At 27.6% G+C, this 25,593-nt stretch overlaps 1 protein-coding gene across 1 annotated transcript in view; it reads left to right on the forward strand.

The window, feature by feature from the left end:
• Positions 1 to 25,593, forward strand: part of LOC129956499 (1-phosphatidylinositol 3-phosphate 5-kinase-like) — a 73,908-nt gene that overhangs the window by 14,290 nt on the left and 34,025 nt on the right. Inside the window, exons 7-14 of the mRNA XM_056068422.1 lie at positions 3,196 to 3,350; positions 6,136 to 6,244; positions 6,399 to 6,504; positions 9,047 to 9,247; positions 21,010 to 21,105; positions 22,755 to 22,860; positions 23,237 to 23,417; positions 24,398 to 24,472. Coding sequence (XP_055924397.1) covers positions 3,196 to 3,350; positions 6,136 to 6,244; positions 6,399 to 6,504; positions 9,047 to 9,247; positions 21,010 to 21,105; positions 22,755 to 22,860; positions 23,237 to 23,417; positions 24,398 to 24,472 — 1,029 coding nt within the window. The remainder of the gene's footprint in view (positions 1 to 3,195; positions 3,351 to 6,135; positions 6,245 to 6,398; positions 6,505 to 9,046; positions 9,248 to 21,009; positions 21,106 to 22,754; positions 22,861 to 23,236; positions 23,418 to 24,397; positions 24,473 to 25,593) is intronic.

Genomic DNA, 25,593 nt, shown 5'->3' on the forward strand with positions numbered 1-25,593 from the left:
ACTCATGATAAATTTTTAAGCGTAAGTAAGCGAGCATTAGATGCCAGTCAAGCATCAACAAGTACACAGATGAGCGTGGTTCCGAAAATAAAATCAAGAAAATATTCTCAAGAATGCTTAAATTTTGGGTTTACCAGTACTGAAGTAAATGAAGAAGAAAGGCCCCTGTGTATCATTTGCTCCAAAATTTTGACTGCAGGCAGCATGAAACCTAATAAACTTAAACAACATTTGGAAATGCTTTATAGTGAGTATGTCAACAAACCCAGAGAATTCTTCGAATTAAAATTAAAATCATATAAAAAGCAAAACTCATTTTTTAAAGGAATTTTGTCTGTGAATAAAAAAGCTTTAATTGCATCTTACAAAGTTTCGTATAAAATAGCCAGGTGTAAAAAACCACACACCAATGGTGAAGAGCTTATTTTGCCAGCAGTAATTCAGATTGTAGAAACTCTGTTTGGAGATAATTTTTCAAAACAATTCCAGTCCGTACCTGTTTGAAATGATACTGTTGCTCGTCAAATTAGTGATATGGCTGAAGATTTACGGTGTCAGCTTTTCTTGAAGTTGTGTGACAAATTGTTTTCAATACAGCTTGATGAAGCAACAGATAGTCATAAAGATTCTCCTTTAATCACCTATGTTCAGTTTTGTGATAATATGTCAGTAGTAGAAAAGCTAGTTTTCTGCAAAACAATAGACCTCACATTATTTGCTATTTTCAATGATTTTATGAACTAGGCAATCATTGAATGGAAAAATTGCGTCGGAATATGCACCGATGGTGCTCGTTTCAATGTCCAGAAGATTCCAAGGTATACAAGCACTTGTAAAACAAAAATCGTCTCAGTGTGTCTGGACACATTCCATGAGTCAGAGAGAAGATTTGGCTTCGAAAGAAATGAGTCCTGGTCTGAATATTGAGTTAACTATGATTGTAACCATAGTAAATTATATAGAAATGAGGCAGCCTGAAATCGAGAATCTTTTCCGCACTTTGTAAAGACATGGGTTCAGTACATTCAGCTTTACAATTTTATTGCGAGGCAAGATGGTTATCACGTGGGAAATTTTTGCAACGTGTTTATAAATTAAGAGAAGAAATCGCCATTTTCCTAGAAGAAGAAAACAGACAGCAGGCCGAGCATTTTCGGGATGGTTTATTTGTAATGAAATTTAGCTATTTGGTCAACATATTCGAGAAATTAAATAACTTTAATCTTTAGCTCCAAAGAGCAAATACACATATGTTGGATACGAGTGATAAAGTTAATGCTTTTTGTGGAGCAGAAATTTAAAGCAAAAAAATCTAACAATGTTTGCAAATGTGGATGATTATACTGAAACTTACAATGCTGAAGAAGAACATGTAAAAGTTGTTTTTGTAACCACTGAAAATCATTTAGCCATGCTGGCAAAGAATTTTAAAAAGTATTTTCTTGCTGACGACAAACTGATAGCAAGTTGCGAGTGAGCTAGGGATCCATTTCATAAGACTCCTGAAGGACTCTCAAGTGATGAGGAAGAAAAATTCATAGACTTCACGAAAAGTGGCGAAACTAGAAGGCGATTTAGTAATAAATCACTATTTGAATTTTGGGCAGGAGTAGAGGAGGATTTTAATTGCACTAAAAACAAGGACATTTCGCATTCTATTACCATTTTCAACATCCTACCTTTGTGAAACTGGATTTTCTACTGTGGCTACTTTGAAGACAAAATATAGATCTCGGTAAAAACTGAGAGTGGCTCTTTCTAATATTAAGCCTTCCTTCGAAAAACTTTGCTCTGCAAGACAAGCCCCAGGAAGTCACTAATAATTATTAAATTTGTTTTAATTTAGTATTTTTTGATTAAGTAAGTTTTGATTTAGTAGGTTGTTTCATTTTAATAAGGTATTAAATATGTCGAAATGTATTTTGTTTTCTATGTAATGTGTGCTTTCCTTTCAGTCAATTAATCAATTTTTTTAAATAATATTTTCTCTTGGATATTCCTGTTGTTCACCCCTCTAGTGTGCTCATGCCCCCCTAGGGGTGCGCACTTCACAGTTTGAGAATCGCTGTATTAAATGCATCTTTATATTGAAGTCTACAAAACATTGGAAAATAAAACAGATCTTCATATTTTGAACACAACAATGGAAAAAGTCATATGAAATATTAGTAGAAACAATGTGAATGGTTTTTCTTCAACAATGAAATATGCTGTTATAAAATATGTTTAATATATTTAAAAGAAAATTGTCAAAAATAAAAATAAAAATTTTATAACAAAATCAATTTGTGACAAAGTCATTTTTTTTACACACACACACATTACATTTTTACACACACACACTTATTATTAGGGTAATATTCATTTTTTCAGTAATATAATTTCTTTTTTCTGGTTTGTGAACTTCATATGTAATTAGTAGAATCTTTCAATCTTAGCTTTCAACAATAGAAGAAAATATCTCATGATGAATTGAATTTGACCTAATATTTGATGAAATAATAAAATCTATTTTAAAAAGTATTAAAAATATTTTTAAAATGGTATAAAATGCTGGTAAAAAAATTGTGTGGTAGCTAAATTAATATCAATGAAGAAGCAATTTTTTATATTTCAGAATGGTATAAAAATTATTTTTAAGTCATAATATTTTCAGATATTATTGTGGAAATTAGCAAAACCACACTTAGTTTATAATTAAAATTTTGCTTGAAATTTAAAAAAAAAATCCTTTTAAGGGGCATATTTTCATCTATTAAGATGCATCTCTGTCAAATTTGGTGGCTGTATCTCTAATGGTTTGCATTATGGAGTGTCAATACATGCTCATACAAATGCTAGTTGTAATAAGTATAGGTTGAATTTTTATTTTAATATAGAATTTTTCTGTTTAATATAGAAAATTCAGAATTGCAAAACCTTTGAGAAACCCATAAATTAAATTTGTTTCAGCTTTTTTTTTTTTTTTTTTTTTTTGCTCAATTAATGACATTGTATGAAGAGAATTGCATCTCATTTTGTTTCATTTAAAAGCTATGTGGAATTTTTTTTTAATTATCTTATACTTTGAAAAATGTAGGTTACTAAAATATTAAACCATCATAATTTTTTTAAAAAAAAATTGTATGGGTTATTAAAATAGTTTTACAGTTTCACTTTTCAAATGAACCTTTTCCTTATTCTCTTTTTTCCTAGGATAGACCACACCTTAAACAGCTGATGCATAAACTTTTGAATTCAGTTCAAAGTGTTTCGCTGTGGAAACAAGAATATAAAGATCATCACACTAAGGTAATTTTGGGCTGTGATATTGTGGATTGGCTTGTTGCACATGATGCCACTTTATCAAGGTAGGTTTGCTTCTTATTTATTTCAATTGATAAACTTAGCTATCTTTAAGCTTTTATTTATCAGCTAAACTTGCTACATTGTTTCCATTGCAAAACGATAAATGATAAAGTAAAATGTCTATTATAATGAAAAATGAATGCATGTTGATACTATACAAAACAGGCTATTGACTTAGAACTCCTAAACTTGATATATACACATTGCATTGTAAAAATATGGAGCAAATTTTTATTTCTCTGAATATTGCACTTAGATATATACTTCCGTTCATGAAATAAGGTCTGCAATTGCATGGAAAAAATTTGGATTCTGTAAAGGTTGATAGTAAAAAGTTTTTATATGTCCTCTATATTGTAAAAGTGTCAATTGTTAAAATTTTTCTCTTACATTCATCTAAGCATAAAGTTTTGCACTTCTATTTACAAAATTTGCAAAGACATCCTTACATTTGGTGCTACAAACCAAAAATTTAGTGAAAACTTTTCGGAAATATAAATTTATTCAATACAGAAAAAGTTTATTATGCAAATTTTTATCTAGTCCAATTGCCATCCATTCATCATGGCTTCAGATAAATTTGCTAATCTTGCAGAATGTTGTTCATTTTGATTGGTCTACAAGTGCAGTATCAAAGAAAAAATAATTATAAGGAAAGGAGGAAAAGCTTGGGAGCCTAAAAATTTAAAATATCTTTGAGAAGTACAGGAATGCTGTGCAGGAAATAAAATTCTTTGCTCAGATTTATGTGCTTTCTAAAATGTTCCTTTTTACATTCAGTAATAAGGAGCATTTGGATATACTGATGATTTACGTTGTATGCACTCATAACCTTGGTTTAGTTATAAAAGAATTCAAACTTTGTTTTCTGTATTTCTGACATTCTTCTAGGAAGTGTGTTTACAGATTGGTTTAGCAATTATAAATTGCAAGATATATACTATTCTGGAAAGGACTGAGGTATTATACAACTGCATGATCAATGTCTGGAATTTTAAAACTGGCCCTATTTTAAGTAAAATCAATTATTTGTTTCCTGAGAAATTCAATTTGGACAAATGAATGTTGCTTTAATTGAGAAAGAAACGTTTATTTTCCAAACTATCACTTTTAGAATGATATAAATATCCTTTCTTTCATTTAAGTGGTTCATCATCGTTGGCGAATTTCTATGAATGTGTGATGTGTCATTTTTTGAAACTCTTTGGTTGATTACATTTTATAAAACTGTATGCTAAATAATGACTAATGTATTCAGTAAGTTTTGATTGGCATTATGTCTGAAGTAAGGAATTAATCATCTATAGCAACTCACGCTTGATAGATCTTTACAAATGAAATCAAAATGCCTATCTGGAAAATCACATGTCATGAACTTGATTGCACATATGCAAGCATTGTTAAAAAAATTCAACTCTTTTTAGGTGTTGAAGATATTTATTTAAAGAAATTTTAAGCACTTCAATCAATGTATCAGACTATCAGACTGTTTTTTAAAAAATTTAATGAAACTCTTTTAAATGTTTTATTATTTTCTGATTCTGCTGTTTTAGTAATCTTTTATGATATTTATATAATCCCTAAAAATTACAATGAATGTCTCACATATGCACTGGTTAGAGACATAAAAAAATGGTCTAAGCTAATATATATTTTTTTAGTATCCCATCAAATTTACGGGTAGAAGTTTGAAGCTTTGTATCCTAATAAATGAGAGCAAAGAAATGCATTTTACTAATTGATACTTTTTTGCTATAGAAGCCATATAAAAGTAAATTTTTCTAATAAAGATTTTTTTTTAAACTTTTTATTAAATTTTTAATTAATTAAAGATTAAAGCAAAATTTTTCCTCCCCCCCCCTTTGTAACTTTCAGAAATATCTGAGCACAAAAATGATTTTTTTATGTCATATATATTTTTTTCTATTTTTAATTAATTTAAAACATACTTGAAGCATATTTTGCTACAATATAATTCACTGTTGAAGTAAAATCATTTTCATTGTTCTATAATTCCATCCTGGCTTTTTTTCCCCCATTGTTGATAATCCAGATATGAAGATTATGCTTATTTTTGAATAGATTAATCTTAAGTTTTTTTAAGTTGAATTGGTTTTTATTAAAAGTATACAAAAGTGTATAAAAGTGCAACAAAATTCTTCAAATTTTGTTACACTTTTAATTAAGGCTTTTCAGAATCAAGTATAATGATATATTTTTAAAGTTTACCCACTATTTTTAAACACAACTGCTCATTCCTGTAATACAATTAAATTTACAAAGATATATTTGGAAAAATAGAAAATTGCACAGTGCAACGAATAGAATAGTGTAAGCCTTCTAAAGTAGAATGTTATATGTCTATTAAAACATTTTCCTGAGGAAGACATTGAGACATAGTTACATAAAATATTATATTGAAATTGTTAGCAACCATTATTACTAACAAATTAATTTTTTTGCTAAAATTGGCTAGCTGCTAATAAGAAACATTTTAATGAGTCATTTTATCTTGACAATCTTGGTAAATAACAGATTTAAGGTGGAAAATTTCATAAATTTTTTTAATGTGATCTTCAACTTCAATAAAGTTTCACTACATCTGCATATACTATATTTATTAATTTTAAGATTTAAGGATTTTGTGTAAGTATACAATTATGGTTTTATTATAATAATATCATTGTTTCATTTATATGCTTTATTTAAAAATAAGTGTATTTTATAGGAATATTTGTATTTAAAAGAACATTATATTTAAATTTATCATATTGTAATTTCTTACAGATCTGATGCTATAAATATTGGACAAGCATTTATTGATGCTCAGTTCCTTGAATGTATAATTCCGCAGCAAAACTTTATTGATGGCAATGTGTTCTACAAACCATTAGAGGTAAAAGGTTGCTTTGCTACTTTTTCATGATTTGTAAAAGGCAAAAAGGATAACATATATAGCTATATTATAATATAGGAATTCCAGTTAAATTATTTTGAATATTTGATTGTCTCTAGATATTAGTTTAATGTTTCTTTGAATTTGTCTTTAGCAATCTCATTTGGATAAACCAGATGAAAACTCCAATGAAATCCAGGAAAGCATGGAACCTTTGTGGGTAAAAGAAATACAGCCTAGTAGTTCCTATATATTCAAAGGTATGCAGTGAAAGTATAGAAGAAATACTTGGTTACAATTTTAAACATAACATTTATATTCTGAAATAGGGGTTTTGATCTTATGAGAGAAAAAGCAATTTGAATATCATCATTTGGAAATATTTTTTTATACATTGGTACTTTGGCAAATTTGAGCATTTTTTTATTCAAATTAATTTGTAATTTGAATTTTTCCTTCGTCCCTTGTAATTTAATCTCCTTCTCCACTAGTGTGATAGTCCTGGATGGGCCTTTCTCAGAATTCCATTCTATTGTTTGGCAAAGTTTTCCAAATTGTCACTTTAATAATTTTCAAGTTTTCTTCCAAGCAGTCAATTCACTTAAATTTTTTTAGTCTCCCTCTTTTTCAGTTATCAAATGGTTTAACTTTGAAAAGATCTTTTTGCCCAACTGTTGCCCAATATTATTAATTGTCTTGCCCATTTTATCCTTTGAATTGTTATACACTTAATAGTATCTGGCTCTCTAAGTAGTTTATAAATTTCAAATTGATTCTTCTTCTTCAATAATTATGACATTTAATTTCACTAAATATACTTCTTAAAATTCTTATTTCAGTTATAGCAAGAATTTCTGTATCTTTCTCAGTCATCCCCTATGCATCAGCAGCACAAGTGTGACCATTTAATGTTAGCATTATTTAAATAGAATGTATAATTTGAATTTATTGTGATTAATTGTGTGTGTAAAACAAAGTTGTAATTTCCCTCCTTTTGTTTTAGAAATGATTTCATTAGTTAGATATGTCTGTACACAGTTTTGCTTACTCATAAGACCTCTTATTCACTCATTATGCCAATTCTTATTATTCTATTGAAAATGATATAAAAAGGCTTCTCACTTTTTAAAAACTTTTGATTCTTTTTTGTACTGTTGGTGTGTTTAATATTTTGTTTATTATTTATTGGAATTATTATTTTAAAAATTAAGAAAGTCAAAACTATTAATATTTATTAAAATTACTTTCTGTTTATTTATGATGTATTAGAATTATTACATATTAAAAATAAATCCATATCAATATTTTTGTTTTTAAATTATAATATTTCATGATATATTTATAATTATACCTTTTTTCTTTAATTTGCATTTTTCGAGTAATTGAAATATTTTTTTGTTTCGATTAGTTTTGAATAAACCTTGCCTGTCTGTTTTTTAAATTTTGATTTGTAGAGTTATTAAATGAATGAAAAGTTATTTGATATGCAAAAATTTTCATTCTCTGTATGACAATGTTTTCTTGTTCTATAGGAAATATGATTATTCATTTTTGTAAATTGATGTTTTATTGATATAGCCAGAAATTTATTTCTCGCACCCCTCCCATTTCCCTAATGTTTCAAGATCTTGTGGGCTTTATATTTGTTCGCATTCATTGTATTACTTATTATTAATGATATTATGTAAAAGAAGGTTCTGAAAACAAATTTCTGTTTGTAGCTTCAGATCAAAATTCTCTCCTGAATATTCCTTTATTATGTTGCGGGATATTTTGCATTTCTATTATCATATGTGAAAATATTCTATGCATTATTTTTATGAAGATATATTTTTTTTAGTAGAGTAGCAAAAGATAAAATTTATTTTTCTCTACATGAAGCCTATTATTTTGTGATGAAATCTTAAAAAAAGCTATTGGGTTTTAACTGTTTAATGAATATCGTAGAATATGTTGCAATACCAAAAATTTCTTTCTTTCTTTCCCCCCCCCCTCCTGTTTATAGTCTAAAGTATGCTTGTAATATAGTTTTTAGATGTAATGTAATTTAAAACTGCTGAATGTTATAAATTTTTAAATTCTTCTAAGTTTACTTTTACATTTTATATTCAGATGTACTTATCTTAAATTTTATTGTTTGTAAGGTTGTATTTCTAGTTTAATTATGCACTGTAATCAGAGACCAACTTAGCCTAATTTTGCCTGGGGCAAAAACTTCTTTGGGGGCTGCCCTCTGCTTCACTATTTCTGTAATGAAGAACCATGCATAGAACTTGTCTATGGTATTTTTCGTTCATTAATTGAAAATGCTATTTTTAAAACCAAAAACACTCTTAGTCTTAATTCGAAGTACCACATTTAACCATTGAATTTAAAATGCAATCTGACAAAATGCTGCAGCAAGATTTATATTAGAATAGTTTCTATAACTATTTTAAGCATCTGTCTGTAATAGAAACTCTTAAATCGCATAAACTAAATAATAAAATAAACTTTCTATTCGATTTGGGGGGGTCCCCTCTGATGGGGCCTGGGACAACTGGCCTGTATGCCCCTGCCTTAGTCAGGCTCTGACTGTAATTAATATTTAATCAGTAAGTTTCAGATTTTTTATATTAGTTTTTGTTTATAATTTTATGGATGATAGATATTTAATAAAAACGTTTTAAGATGCTGCTTTTATAGATGTTTTGGATCTTAATATGCAAATGAAACTGTAGATGAGTTTCTATCAATTATTGCTTTGTTCTTTAGATTAGGAAATGATATATTCAAATGTATTTAATAATTATATGTTTACAGAAAGTGGCAAAGATAGTTCTAACACAACATTATCACCTAACACTCCAAGATTTAGTGGAAGTTATTCTCGACTTTCATCATCCAGTTCTATGTTCTATTTAGATCTGGACATTAAAGAATCTAAAGTTAGTGTATTCAAGTCCCAGCATGAATCAGAGCAAAGCAGCTCATCAAAGCAAGAAGAACAGTCAGTTGTTAATGGTATGTGTTAGCAATTTAATAAATATTTACTCTGTACAGTTTTCGTGAATCTATTTCACTTGCAATTCTTTTTTCAAGGAAGGCAGGAGAGGGGTAATTTATATATCTAATATTTCTAAGCAAAATAATTAACTATTTTGTCACTTTTAAAAGTAGCATGGCACTTTGAGTTTATTAATTGTATTTGCCATGCCGCTTTATTATTGTTATAGCAATGGCCAGAGATGGATATTATTAAGCTTAAGTCTGACTCCATTATCCTACTGCACATCAACATCATAATCTTTGCTTATAAGAATATATAAAAAAAGAAATGAGGTTTTCATAAACCTTATATTGTTCTAAAAGACTTTAATTGCAACCTAAAGTTTGAAGAATCTGGTTCTATTTGTTTATTATTATTGTTTTTGTAAAAGTTAAGATAATGTTGAGACTCTATCTGAATTTCATTTCATTCAGCTGTTTCTCCTCTAATAAGATGCAAAGTGGGTTCGTAATGTCAAATAATTCGCTCGTTGCTAATCTCATTCCATTTTATCCTCGCTTACTTACAATTATCTTTGCTTGCTATATATAGTTGCTTGCTTTGTATAGTTGCCATATACAAAAACAGTATATTGGTTTCACACACAATTAATTCTGACTTTAGAGTTCTGAAAGTAAGTTTAGCTCTAATATGCTTAAAGTTAAATCTAGTTTTTAGCCAAAGGCGCTCGTAACAAACACTTTAAGGTGATGCTAGTTTGAGAAACCAACATTAAAGCATAATTGCCCTTGTTAAGTATACTTTTATTTATGAAATGTAGAAAATTAAGTACCTTTATAAGAGAAGAAATTACAAAAATGGAGCTAAACTATTATTTTTTATTTGGAATAATTCTATGAGTTTTAAGTGTTGTGTTTATTTAGGTTTCTACCATAGCCTTCGGCTATTTAATTCCTATAAATCTAATATATAAAAATCTTATGTCACGGTGTTTGTGTTCGTACTCCTTCGAAACGGCTCGACCGATTTTTATGAAATTTTTTATGTGTATCTGGTAGGTATGAGAATAGGTCTTAAAGTATATTTCATAACACTAGGTAATTAGGGTGTCCTTATCCCGTCATTCCACGTTCAACGTACGCTGATGAGATCAACGTTTGCTTGAAATCATCGCCACTCTGGCGCAATGGTGAAAAAGTCCAGCTAAAAATAAACATGCGCGTCCAAATGCTACAAGATCCATCGGCTGACACATTCTCGGACCATTTGTTAGATATCGGCGATAGAAAAGTTGATGTCTATGAAAATACTGAATGCATAAAATTGCCCATTAATTTCTGCACTATCGTTGATTCGCAAAATGCTCCCATTGACCGCATATTTCCCGATGTACGCACACAATACATAAATCATGTGTGGCTGGCAGAAAGAGCCATTTTTGGATAATTCCAAAAAATGTGGACGTCGACGATTTAAATTTCAAAATACAGCAGGCGTTACCTGGTGACTTGGTATCATACAGTTTGCGATGCTAACGAAGCTGTAAATTATCCAACAGAGTTTTTGAACTCACTGGATTTGCCAGGCATGTTACCACACCTTCTTCGACTGAAAGTTGGATCTCCGGTTATTTTACTTCGGAATTTGAACCTACCACGGCTGTGCAATGGCACGCCATTGGTCATTAAATATTTGATGAAAAACGTTATTGAAGCAAGCAGCATTTTGAATGGCAAATTCCAAGCCGAAAATATTTTGCTGCCACGAATTCCAATGATTCTCACAGACGTGCCAATTGAATTCAAACGCGTTCAATTTGTTATTGGCATTCGCAATGACAATTAATAAGGCCAAACGATGATTGTTTGCGGCTGCGATTTGGGCACACCATGTTTTTCACATGGACAATTATACGTGGCATGTTCTCGCGTGGGCAAATCATCGAGCTTATTTGTGTTGGCTAAAGACGGACTGACAAAAATGTCTTACACTCAATTGCTCTTCGAAATGAATATTGATTTTCTTTATTTCATTTTTATACTTTAGGATAAAAAATACTACTTTTTTCACTTTACGTTTAACTTTTAAGAGATCAAACAATGCATATATTCATTACGTTTATGAAATATATTTTATTGAGAAAATAAATGGTTGGTTTTTTTAGTTTTTATCGGCGATCATCATCTACAGTGCTCCATTCCTCTTTCTGTCATAGATCCCATCCCCACACACTTATAATACATTCGTTAACAATCAAAATATTCAGTAGAAATAATTTATAATCTAGAACAACGTTTGCCAGGTCAGCTAGTTATTATTACTATTTATTAATGTTTATTGTTAATTATTGTTCTGTTTTATAAATATCATTGTTGGGATTGGAGATATGCCCATTTAAATACATTTTGCTGATACAAAATGTTATCTTATAACCTAGGTTTGTTTGGAAAAGAAATATAAAGTGTATAAATCAGAAGAAATGTTTTAAAAATCCATAATCCATTATACATTTTATGAGCAATTTTAAATACAGATTTGTTGATTAACTTTAATTTTGGTACTGGTATTGTATCTTTTCCTCTATATTCTAAGAAGGAGGGGAGGGGCGAGAAAATATTAACCCTTTATAAAGATAATTACTTGAAACAGTTTGACAGTTGGTCTTTTGAATATTTTAAATATTTTCTTGTTATTATTTGCAAAAATTTGATTTCATTGCCAGGCCTAATTACTTAATTTTTTAAAAGTTTAGTTTCCTTTTAATTTTTTATTCTTTAATCCAGTATGTGTAATAATATAGAGATTTTGCAATTTTTCTCACATTAACTTTTTTCATTCAATTTGGCTGCTATATTTTCAATCATAGCACTTAGTATTAAATGCTTTATTTTGATATTATACTTTGAAATAAGTAATTTTTATTTAAATTTCATTCTTATTAAATTCATATTTTTTATGAAATTACACACACATCCATGTATAGTCAAATCCACATTGGAATTTTATTATTAGTTGAGATAGAAGCAAAAAGATACATACAAGGACTTGAAAACAATGAAAATAGTTTCCTCCTATTTCTATTTGTATTTTAAGAGGAGATCTTGAATTTCTTTTGGGTATAATCTTAAAGTTAATCATTTCCCTCATACATTTTAGATAAAAGCTTGGAGTGTTGTATTAACACCTTTTTCATTTGATAGTCTTTCTAAACAAGATAGATACCTTTTAACTTTTATATAAATATATCTAGATTATTCAATTGCCTTATTATAACAAAAATTAATATACTACCATTTATTATTTTTGCACTGGCTTTGATTTTAGTTATTCCTCTTATTTCTTGTGAAATGTTTTGTCCCAAACGAATGATGCATTTGCAAAATATTATTGAAGTTGCAGAAAATAGATTATTAACCTTTTGTAACTAACAAAAGCTACTAGTCACTTAAATTTAAAGTCTTATCTTAGTGCTTGAAAAGTCAAAAAATATATTTGTTGATTGATTTAATTAGAAATGAATCTGTGACTTTTTCAACTATGTTATACATATGAACATTGAAATTTGTCAGTAGTGTTAAAGTGATGCAGTATTAAAAAAGAGTGAGAAATTTTCATATGATTGCAAAGGGCAAATAGTAGGAACATTTCTTTAAAACTTTCTTTTTGAAAATTTGTTATTAATATTATCATAATTAAATATTTAGTTGTAGTAGTCTATTTTATGTAATGGTATTATGCGGGATAAGTTGCTTAAGTGCCAATAATGACTGTATTATTGACACTTAAGCAATAACTATCAATAGTTATCCTAATCAATTGACTTCTTGTTAGTATTCAGAATTGCGATGCTATTGGCAGTTTTTCTCCAGCAATATTAGTGATAAGTATTCTTAAAATTGATCAAACTATCAATAATTTTGAAACAATTGATAATTTTCTCTCAAATAATACTATTGGAGTTGTTAATATATGAATGGTAATTTTATTTTAGTTGTATTTATATGTGGCAATATAAGTATTTAGTATATATAGATATACGTAAACCTGTTTCTTTCTTATGGTAATGTAATAAGCCTATTTCTACAACAGTACAAATATGTGCTCATATATTTCATACAAATGTATGTAGTTGCTGGTACTTAGGATGTTGTATGCTTTTATAGATGCATTTATTATATGTATGTGTAGTTGTCAACAAAAACAGGGAATTCTTCTGTAACTTTTTTTATTTATTATCGCATTTTCGCAAAAATTGGTATTGATGTAAATGACTCGAGAGAACAGGCTTGCTTCAATCAACAGACTTATTAACCTAGTTAATTAACTATTATCTCAAAATTTTTCTATAAAAACTGTCATTTTTTTCTGAATCAATGTGTTATCATAAAAGTAACCTCTCAATAGAATTTTGTGCTACTCTGATTTTGCAGATTTTTTAAAAAAGGATGCTTCCAATGTGAAATTAATTTTATGCACTTTTGGCGATTTATCGAAAACAATTATATATATATTTAAAAAAATTTACTCATATAAAGAAAAGTATGTTATTTCATAAAATCATGAAATAAGTACATAAATAACACAAATTTGATACTTTTTAAATCAATTTTTAAACAAGAACCAGAGGGAGAATAAATTGTAACATAGTAAAATATTTGCATAGGAGCATATTAAAATTAAAATTCAAAAAAATTGTGCATATACCTCAAATAGAAATATTCAGAAAAATTGTAGGATTTGCAATGCCCACATTTTGAGGGAACGTATATTAAATTTATTTGTGCGTATTTATTTGTTTTTATAGATCTATTCTTCATGAAACATAAGGATCAGTGGTCATTATAATATTGCAGTTGGCTATATACTAAATTTATTTTCAGATCAGATTATTTTAATTCATCCTGAATTTTTACCACTTAAATGATATTGGTTTCATTAAAGTGCTTTTCTTAGTTGCATTATGTTTCATTTGACATTATTTGCAAAAAAATAAATACCATATTACAACTTCATATGTAATATTTTTGTATTTAACATGCAAATCTTTAAACATATGTATTTGTTCTTCGTGGCCTATTCTAGTGTGAGTTTCAAATAGTATATTGAACTATTCATCATTGGTAACATAATACTGTATATTCGCTTCTCCTGCTTTTAATGTACAATTATCTTCTCTTCATCATTAATTTTTAAAATGTTAAAGTGTTTTAATCGTTGGTAATCCAAAAGTATACTGCACATAGTTTTAGCAGGAATCACTTCAGAAAGTATTTTAGAGTACTTTTCTTGAGGAAAATAAAAGCATTCGTCTTCTCGTTTACTCGCACTTAATGCATTTAACATTTCAGAGGGGAGGGGGGATCACGAATCACTGTAGCATTCATTCTATATAAATTAGGATATCGGATATGCGGGGACGCACAATGACGTCAGAAGTACCACACACAGTACCCTTTTATGCGAGCCTTGACTGAGAAGAGTAGCAGCGTTCTTCACACACTTCGCTACTGGCTTCAGAGGTCGATGGACTCCGATTGAGAGACTAGCGGCAGATATAAAAAATAAAATATAAGAATGCTTAAGAAAACATTGTACGCACCATCAGCCCTTGCATAAGACTGATAAAACTGACAGATAGTTCCATACCATTTTAAATTGATTTTACTTGATTCTAATGTAATAATTCTAAGAATTTAATTTTGGAGGAATAAAGTTTTAAACTTAGAATATTCTTGTTATGCAATAATTTATAGGAATTATGTTTTTAAAGAGTCAGAACTTTTTACAAAGGTTTTGCAAATTTGTGCGACAGCTGGATATATATATATATCATTTTTTTATCCGCACAAGTACTCACCTCCAAACTCTGGGAATAGCATCTGAAATTTTTTTCTATATGCATCGTGGCGCTAAACCGCCAAAGAATTTACTACATTGAATAAGGGGAGGAACTTCACTTTATTAAAATCTTCATTACTCATCAAATTTGGGATAAGAAAAGAAATAATACCATTTTGTCTTCACATCGCTGGTTAAATAGAACGCCATAGCATTTCTCCCTCCTTCCACCACGTTACGGGAATGCTATGATATTAGATTATTTGCTTATTATAATGTATCGTACTCAACTCCAAACAGTTAAAAGTGAAAATGCTTTGGAGATTTTATACATTACCATGTAAATAAGGTATTGACCACAAGGATATTTAACCCCCTAATGTACCTGCAGCGCTGTCTTTCAATCCGGTTTGGAGATTTGATAAGAGTAGCTGTTTCTGTTAGTAAATACGTACACTTTGTGCTGACACATGCCTCGCTTTGATATGGCTACCGGAATCTTCTTCATTCAGACAACCTGGAAGAAAATTATAGGTAATATGGTTGAAAATATTTTTAATGTTTTTGAGATTCGAATCTTTTTGAAAATCAAAGGAAGTTCATCAAACGTTTATAATAGAAGCAAAGGAATAGTTTTTACGAAAATCTAATTTTGATGACTAAAAATTTTTTATTTTTCAAGAAATTTAAATGATGCTTAAAATTTCTTATTTTGAAAATGGACCTATTTTACAAGGTACTTTCAAATGTTTATAAGGAGCTTTTTCCTGAAATCCTTTTAATGGTGTGTTCATTTTCATAAGAAACATGCCTCTTATTTAAGTTTGAAACAATAATAAGCAGATTTTTTAACGTATTTTAAGTTGATAATTTTATCAGAACGAGTGAAGCAAATGGATATTTTCTAGATATTAAGTTGATTATTTACGACATCCTCTAACTTATCCTCGCAATTGAGGCATAACACCAGAATTTTTATCTCATCTTTTCACGCATGCAAGGTATATGCAATACCACATACCTGGTATATTTAAGTTTCCGAAATTCCATCACTCACCATGTGGAATGCATCCTGGCACTTTTGACTTCCAAGAATAGAGGATTCATGGAACAAGTCCTGCACAGAACGTGTGTTTGGGTTTGATATGCATTAAATCCGTCGATAATCATTTAATCGATCAAGGTTCAAAAGGATGTTATATTATTGAATTCTGAAAAGAGAATACCTTTGCCATCTGACCATAATTCAGGATTTCTAGATCTGCAGTAAATAGTTAGCATGTATCCTCAAAATGAGAAATTAATTTAATTTACCTACACCAATTATGCAGCTTACATCACTTACCTACACCAACTCTGTATTAGACATAATGGATAAATTGTTCTGAATCGGCATAAAGTCGGCCATGCCATTCTTAGTTGTGATTTGTAGACTCAATAAACTTTCTTTCTTTTTTTTTTTTCCTTCTAGAACTTTGGAACATTGCATTTTTTTCTTATTTTTCACAGAAGTGAGAAGAACTTTCTTTATTATAATCATACCCTCCAACAACTACGGAAATTTAAAGAAAACTACAGAGTTACGGATATATAGTGAAAATTACGGAATAATAAAAGGTCGAATATATACCGAAAACTATAAACACTCGAAAATGCCTACTTCTGTAACTTCGCTCTGCAATTCTGACAATGAAATAATTTTTAGCTAATTAGGGGGGAGAAAAGAAAAAGAAAAATTATTCCAGCATGGATACAAAAACACTGAAATTCCTCCTCATTACAGAAATGTATATGGCTGTTTATTATAATATTAAACTGAGAAATGATAACTTTTTTTAAAAAAAAGCTAAAGTACTTGCTATTTAATGAAAAAAATTGTCAGAGTCTAATAAATAATTTGTTTGATTAAACAGAATTGTGTTATGTCATTTTTTTTTAAATATTTCACATACATATTTAGTCAGTCATAAAGGTCTGTTAAATAATTTTTAATAATATTTGTTTTAAGTAATTAAAATTATTTAGAAATGTCTAATTTTCCAAAATCTATTGATAAATATAATATACCTTAAGTGCTACTGATGAATGGATAACGAGTGTTGGAGGGTATATATAACTCATTAAGTTTGAAATTTCTAACACAAAACTTAGATGGGAGAAAGTTTTAACTAGAGCATATTTTCATTAGAATAAATCTTTCTTGTTTTGTTAAATATATACATTATTTGTCAGTGAGTAAAGGAATACAGCTATTAAATTCAACATTTTTCTAATAAAAAAAATATCTGTGATAATTTTGTTTCTTTTTACAACCCAATTTCATTTTACCTGCTTTTATTACTTTATCTACGAACAGCTCCTCATAAATAATTTTTGTTTTAAGAGCTTTTATTTAGTATTAAATATATACATATAAAGCTGTTATGTTTTTTGTCATCTATCTTTCCTTTTAAAATATAACAAATTTTAGATGTATACTATTATTTTTGCTCTTATATTAAAATTGTGTAAAATTGTTTTTGAAACATCATTTTAAAATAAGTTTTAACACAATTTTCTTGTTGACTATGATGTAATAATTGAAAAGTTAAATAAATTAAGAATTTAATCAGCTGTTATTTATAATTCTGTTGGTAAAAGTTTTCTTCATTAATACAATAAATTTAATGAGTTAATTTTTGGGGGGTTATTCATGCATTCGTCTATGTGATAAGTGATTAAAAAATATACAATAAAATATTAAGATAATGAGCAGATGTAATATTGAGAGAAGTGATAGATGGCAAGATAGGCAACTTATGAAAAAGAGACTATTTTTATTCTTATGTAAAATTTATAGTCAGTGGTAGTTCTCCAAGTTCATGATATATAGGAATCTGTTAGACACATACAGGTAACTAACCATATGCAAGTGAATTATACATCTGAAATTCTGTAACTTTCACTTGAAATATAATTATGTTTTACTGAATATTTCATGCTAAAGATCTGTAAACTATATCAATTACTTTTAAATATATAATGATCATATTCATGGGTATTTAACTATGAGTAGTGTTTATTTTGTTTACTGGAGTTTTCATTAGCTAAAATTTGATTTCAGAACCATTTGCTAAACATAGATTTTGGGGAATCAAAACAGTGGAGAAATGTATAAGTCTTGTTTATGAATATTTCTCAAAATGATTTACTTTTATCTTGAGAATCATGATCATGATTTGATCATATAAGCTGCATAATTTTTTTTATCAGCCTGTTGATTTATTTTATTTTAGTCTTTTGGTATACTGTACATACTTTTGGTATTTGTTTATTACATTTGATGTTATTGAACACTTAATGTTATCATATTTAAGTAAACCCAGTCATTTTATTTTCTTTGAAATTTCAACAGTTTTATCTAATCCACTACAACTTTGTAGTACTGATTTTTGATACTCATATTATTAAATTATTATGTTTAATGGGGCTTTTATAAATATTTAATAATAAATTAAGAGATACTTTGAAAAGAAAAAAAGTGCATTTTTAGTGCAAGATGATTACTGGTCTCAGATGCACTTGATTCCCTTTTTGATATTGTCTTTAAAGAAGAAAAGACAAGTGTGAGAAAAAAGAAGTGTGACATTGATTTATCTGTTAAAATTTAAATTGTGAATGACAGAGAAATTTAGGGTTTTAGACACATCACATTATAATGATTTTGGCAATTAGAATTTTCCAACATCCTTTTTTTATTTTAATATGCAAATTATATTCCTTATGAAATTTGTTTATTGCTATCTAAGAATTTGTCTCTTATTATCTAGATCAGTTGAAACAATTTGTAACTGAATATCTACCTTTAATCTTACTGGATTCTAGATTTTAGTACATGGTAGCTGACAAATTATTATCACATGAGAGATGACTTACAACCCTTAAAGTGTAAATAATCAAAATAAGATTTTTAAAATAATAAGCACAGTTGCAATTATTTTTATTAGACAAATTCCTCAATGTTTTTAATGCAGAGTAATTTAGACTTTGTAGGACAAAAGTTTACAGGTTGGCAGAGCTTACAAGAACAAACATTTTTATTATTATAAAATAGGAATGAAAATGAATTGTATGAATTAAATAAAATTAAATTACAAATACGAGAAATAAACATGAACACAATTGATTTTCTTACAGCATCATTTGCTAGGGCATTTTTGCAGTAGTTATTCAAAACTGTATCCATCAAAATACATTCTTTTTATGAAACATTTGTAGTTTCCCTTTCACAAGATTTGAGTTGGCTTTGTTGATGATCTCACAATTTTAATATAATGTTGTGCCATTGTGTATACAAGAAATTGCAATTATTTAGAATGTCTTTAAAACTATTATCACTACATCAGTGTTACTGTATGTCTTTTATTATCAATAAACAGGATTTTGAAGTAATTCTAGCCATTGTATTTCTGTAAAGAAGCACTTGGTAATAATAATAATGTAAGTAAATAATTTTTTGAGGATGCATGTGTTGATTTTATTTGCCATTTACTGACACATATTCCTACTACATTTTAAAGTTTATCCTATAATTTTTTAACTATCCCATATATATTTTTAAAAATTATGTTTGAAAAAAAATGCTAATAGGTGGGGAAAATCTAGAAAATATTGTCAGGATTAAAAGGAAAAATATTCATGTATTCTGTGATACAAATATGCTAATTATTTAGGAACTAAATATGGGGGGGGGGGCTGTAAATGCTTCTGTCTCTTAAAAACCCCCACCTTTTTTAATAGTTTATAAATTTCTAAGAGTTAGTGAGATTGTATAACTAAATTTTCTTGAACACCTGCCAGAAACGGATTATGTTTTTTGAGAGTTTATCATGATTTAAAAACAGTATCCAAATCTAAAGGGGGTTTTTTGATGGGGGGAGGGACGACTGAATCAAAACTTTATTTTATTAATCAGTAGACTATAAAGAACAAATTTATAAATCATGGAAAATTTTAAACTGGAGGTTCTGTTGAAGAAACAGAAAATTGCTTCCCCTTTCACCAGAAATTAAATTAATGAGAAATGAGAATAATGGTCTTTTTTGATTGATTGCTGGGTAATTTTTTTAATCAGATTTGAAATAATACAATAGATCAGTGGAGTAATGTACGTGGTGATTAAATAAAAGGCAGATTTGTTTTGTGGGAGAAATAAAATCATAATGGTTCAGTGTTGCATCATTGCTATCAGTCTTGTATACGGAATAATAAATTCATTTTCACTATTACTATCAGAGGTTTGGTGCAGGAATGTACAAATTTTTTCCTCCAAAGACGTAAAAACAACATCATCAAAAAACAGCCAATATAATTTATAATGAACTAAATGAAGACTAAAAATTTAAATTTAATAATAAAAATTTTGTTAAATTTAAATATTTTTACATATTAATACTATGATGGATAAAACTGTGACTATATTTCTAAAAATTCATTTTTACTGGTTTGAATTCGGATGCACAGATTGCACTATTATTTTCAGTTATTAAATTTTTAAAAAATCTGTAATGGGCTACAATAGTTTTTAGTTAATTTTAGGCATGTTTAAAATTATCTTGCATTTTTTTTTTTTTTAAATCCTGAATCAACCTAATATTTTGAGTTCTATTTGAGTAAGTTGTTTTGATTTTTTTTTTTTTTTTTTTTTTTGTTCTAGATGGGAAAAAGTATTTTCATTATTCATTAATTTGTGGTTTTAAAACTAAGTAAAAAATAATAAATGCATCAAGATTTTTAATTTATTTTTATGCTTTAAAATTTGTTACACAGTTAATTCAGTTTTAACAATCCTTTTCCTTTTATCAATACTATGAAACTTAAGCTTAAAACAAAATATTTATTTACTGAATAATTATTACATTTCTCATTTTTATATGTTGTTGTGTATCTTTTATTTTAGATTCCAGAGAAGATTCTGATCAAGATAATGTTGTTTTCTTTAATACTAAGATTCTTGGGGGATTTATTAATAATCCAGAAAGTGCTCATATGCCAGGTAAAATAATCTTAGCTTGAATTTTCTTAAAAATTCTCATTATAACATTATTTGCAAGTCAAACCAAATGTAATTCAATACCTTTTTTTCTTTCTGCTTCTGTTAATTTTCTATTCAATTAGATTTATCCTTTCCTTTTTTAAAATTCTTTTTTGTTTAATTTGAATTTCAGTCATTACTTTAAAGAAACTTTCTGACAGTGTTTCTCTGTGTTTAATTTATTCTATTCTTTTAATTGTGGCAAAAAAAAAAAAAAAATGTTTACTTTTAGGTTAAAATTATCTGCAATTAATATTTTTATAAATATATAAGGAGAAATAAAAAAATATATGCTTATAATTATTTTTATGAAATGTATTAAAAATGCTTCTGGATTATGTATTTAATTTACTAAGTTTTTCTCTAATATTGATTCAAAATTTAAGGTGAATATAATTAATATGTCAAGAACCATGTAGAAATTTTTAGTAATGAGTTTAGGTGATAACTCTGACTAAGAAATTAGATGGAGTCTGAACTGTGAGTGTGCTTATATCAAGATCTCCATTTCTCCAAAATCTCAATTTTGTTAAAATTAAAAAAGAGAATATTTCATGAATTGTGGTTGCTATTATAACATCTCATCACTTCTTACCTGTCTATAATCGCCTTTATTTATGGATTGATCTTGAAAGAAAGTATCAAATATTAATACAATAAATGTTTAATAAATCAAACTTGTACTAATCATGTTTATTACCTCATCAGCTTTACAGAAATTTTTAACAAGTCTCAAAATTACAAATTTAGAGTAGACTTGTATTTAATAGACCATTGTTGGAAAAAAAAAATTGTTTCACGTTAAAAGGTATTCTACCTAAAATTGTTTATTGTAAGCTTTTTTTTCTTTTCTTTTTTTTCTTTTTCTTTTTATGACTGACTTTCTTTCTGTTTATGTGTATGTAAGAAGATCAGTCAGTGTTTTACCTTCTTTTATTATATATGTTAATAATGTATTTGGGTTCTGATAGCAAGTGTCTACATCATTTATCAAAGTATGCTTATTTGTGAAAATGGTAGTTGAAAATTTTCATGATTGTTTGTAATTCTCAAAGCTAATTATAGATTTGCAAAGATTTGCCATATGTACTGGTTTCTTCAAAATTTCTAAATTATACCTTTAATGCTCATTTTTTGAGCATATATGGGTTTTGAATATGATAGTTTTTTTAAAGAGATATCTACAAAGTGCCAGCATGCTTTAAAATTCATCCTTTAATTTTATGAAAATGATTAATATTTCTCTGAGACTCTTACTTTGAAAAGCGTCATATGAATTTTGACTAATTTTAGAATGTAACATGGCTGTAGGCCTCTATCTAACAAATTTGCATTGTAAATTAAAATTGCATCCATGTGTATAAGCTCATTTTTAAAAATTAAAGACAGCTTTTACAATTGAGAAAGCTTAGAAAGGATTAAAAAATTGCCATAACAGGTTATGAGAGATTGAAATTTAAAATAAAGTTTCTGAAGTTATATGTATAGATTAAAATAAGTGAAGATGTCTTTGTTATTTTATCTACCAAATTTTGTTTATATTATTTTTTAATCTAGTAAGAATAAGAAATCAACTTTTTGTTTTTTAAAAATTCCATTTAAATTTTCAGATGATTTGGATAACTCTATAATGAAGTCTATAATTTCATCCAGATCATGGCATCATTCTCATCTCCGAGAAGATAATGGTGAGAAGGATGCATTTGAAAATTTGAAGTATGTATCTTAAATTTCTTTTAAAATGCTGACCAGATATGTTAGTTTAGCTCTATTCTTTAACTTAAATGCATATCATATTTTGGTAAAATATAAATTTGTTTTGTAATGATTTATTTTAATGATATTTGTTGAATTTGAGTCTTTAAATTTTAATTCAATTCATTTTTTTTTGAAAAATTTAATAAATTAAATATTTATTTAAAATAGTTACAAATGTTGCTTAAATTTAGTAGTTAGAAATTTATTATTATATTATTTTAATTTTCTTCTTATGAGATTATTCCAAAATATTATTATTATTTTATTTAATTTACAAATTACTTTTTAGTAGTAGTTTTTTCTTAGTAATCTGTTGTTTGTTCTATATCTTTAGTGCTGCTTATAAAGTTCATGAGGCTACTCTTTTAAATCAGTTGTTGAGTAATGAAGGCTTATCTTTATCTTGGTCAGAAATTATTTTACCAATCATTCATCATGTTGTGGATTCTGTTCGACCTGATGTTAAAAATGATTCTGATGATATGGACATCAGGCAATATGTTCAGTTCAAGAAGGTACATTTCATTTTGATCAAAAGTTCTTTCATTTCATATTTGTTATTAAATGTATAGTCTAATTCTGGAAGGGTTCATGAATGAGATTATTCCTTGTTAACAGTAGTGCTGTTATAATCGTTTATAAATAAATACAGTAATTTAATGAAACTTTTATATCCTGTTAAAATGTAGACTTATTTTTAACTTCATCGTGATTTTTCCTTCCATCATTCAGTAGTTTATTAATTTTAGACTGTGTTGATGAAGAGAATAACCAAGTACAGCTCTTTTTTATTTCAAAATGATTATATGGTTATTTTTTTCTTCTGTATCAGGTATTATATTTAAAACGCTCTATTTTAGTGAGCAATTAATGATTATTGCCAAAAATTAGAAATGATATATTGTATAGAATCTTATGAACATTTTATTGGAAAGTTAATTCATGGTTTAAACATTTAAAAAAAATATTTATAAAAAGTGCATAATATGAAAAAAAAAATTGCTTTTATCATTTCTTAGTGCTATTTATAATTTTGTCCTTAAAATTTATAAGTTGAAATTTTATGGAAAACAATCAGTTTTGTTTGTCTTTCAAAGATTTTGTTGTATTAATTGCTTAGATTAAAAATTATATGAGCATTATTATGTATGTTTACAGCATCTATTGAGTACAAAGTATTGAGTATATCATAAAAAGCTTTATTCATCTTAATTGGGTTTTTTAATTTTTCATAATCATTTTTACTTAATATTTAATATCAAAAGGCCAAAATTTAAGATTATAACAAAATCGATTAAATTTCTTTTATAAATTTAAAGAAATGAAGTGCATTTGAGGGTTAATAAGAGAAGTGTTTAAGAATTATTTATTTATTACATGCACACAGAAAGTGTTAATTGCTTAATTGTTTGATTGTATGTAATCAATGGTTATATGAATTATATATATATAAGTTAATTCAATTAAGTTTTTGAAGATTTTTTTTTATTTACAGATACCTGGAGGCAGTAAATCAGAGTGTAGCATTGTTAGTGGAGTTGTATTTACAAAAAGTGTTGCCCATAAAAAGGTTTGATTAATTTATATTGAAACTAGCTTTTACCCGCAACTTCGTACGCATGTAAATAGATTGGATTTTATAGCATCGATGGCTTTATCTTTTGTTACTCCTGCGCATGCACGAATTTTCAACGCCAATTGGGGCAACACAAATGTATGCCAGTTGGGGTAACGCAATATAGATTATAAATTTTTAATTTTTCCTTTATTCTGTTTTATTTTAATTCAAAAGTACTTCTAAATGAATTCAACAGATCGATTAATTAACAATGTTTAATTTTAAATTTATCGAACACTAAAAAAATAAACAGAATCGTTTGAAATAATAATCAAAATCATGTTAAGCCTAATCTCATTGGCGTGGGGAAAAAAAACCCTGAAGCTTTACTCATTTGGCGGGAGTTTTTAATTAATAAACAATTAACCACTCAATTAAATGGAATAAATAGAAGCCTATGTCCTATTCTAGACTATAATCTATCTCTCAGCTAAATTTCATCCAATTCTGTTCAGCCGTTCAGGTGTGATTGACTAACAAACATCCATCCATCCATCCAAACTTTCACATTTATAATAGTAGTATAGATAAACTTTGGTTTTTGAAAAAATTTTGATTTTCAAACTTCCTAAGTTTGAGAAATTTTCAGCATAACTAAATTTAACAGAAGGACTTTTGTCATTAATTATTATTTTTGGACTCCTGTGTTTTAGACTAGCTAAAGTCTTCACAATTTATGTTGCATTTCCACTTGGTAAAAGCTCTTAAATAAAAAAATGTTGCAGTAAATATTCTGCACAAACTATAATCTACCTGTTATTGTTTTTTGTCAAAAGAGAGCATTCAAGTAAATCTATTTCAAGTTTTATAAAAGAGATTTTACAGGTTGTGTAGAAATAAGCAAGATAATAAAATAGTTATGAATACTTTTTGTTTAGTGAAAACTACTAAAGAAGTTAACATGAGCATAAGCAGAAAAGAAAAATTATAAATCAATATCAACTTTTAAAAACATTAGAAAATTCTGGGTTTACAGATGACTGTTCTGCTATCCAATCAGTGTTAAAAAAATGGATTTGATTATTTGCATTTTTACTAAATGCTCATGACTCTTTTGAAGAAATAAGCTTTTA

This window comes from Argiope bruennichi, chromosome 2 (assembly GCF_947563725.1).
Source record: "Argiope bruennichi chromosome 2, qqArgBrue1.1, whole genome shotgun sequence".
Lineage (NCBI taxonomy): Eukaryota > Metazoa > Arthropoda > Arachnida > Araneae > Araneidae > Argiope > Argiope bruennichi.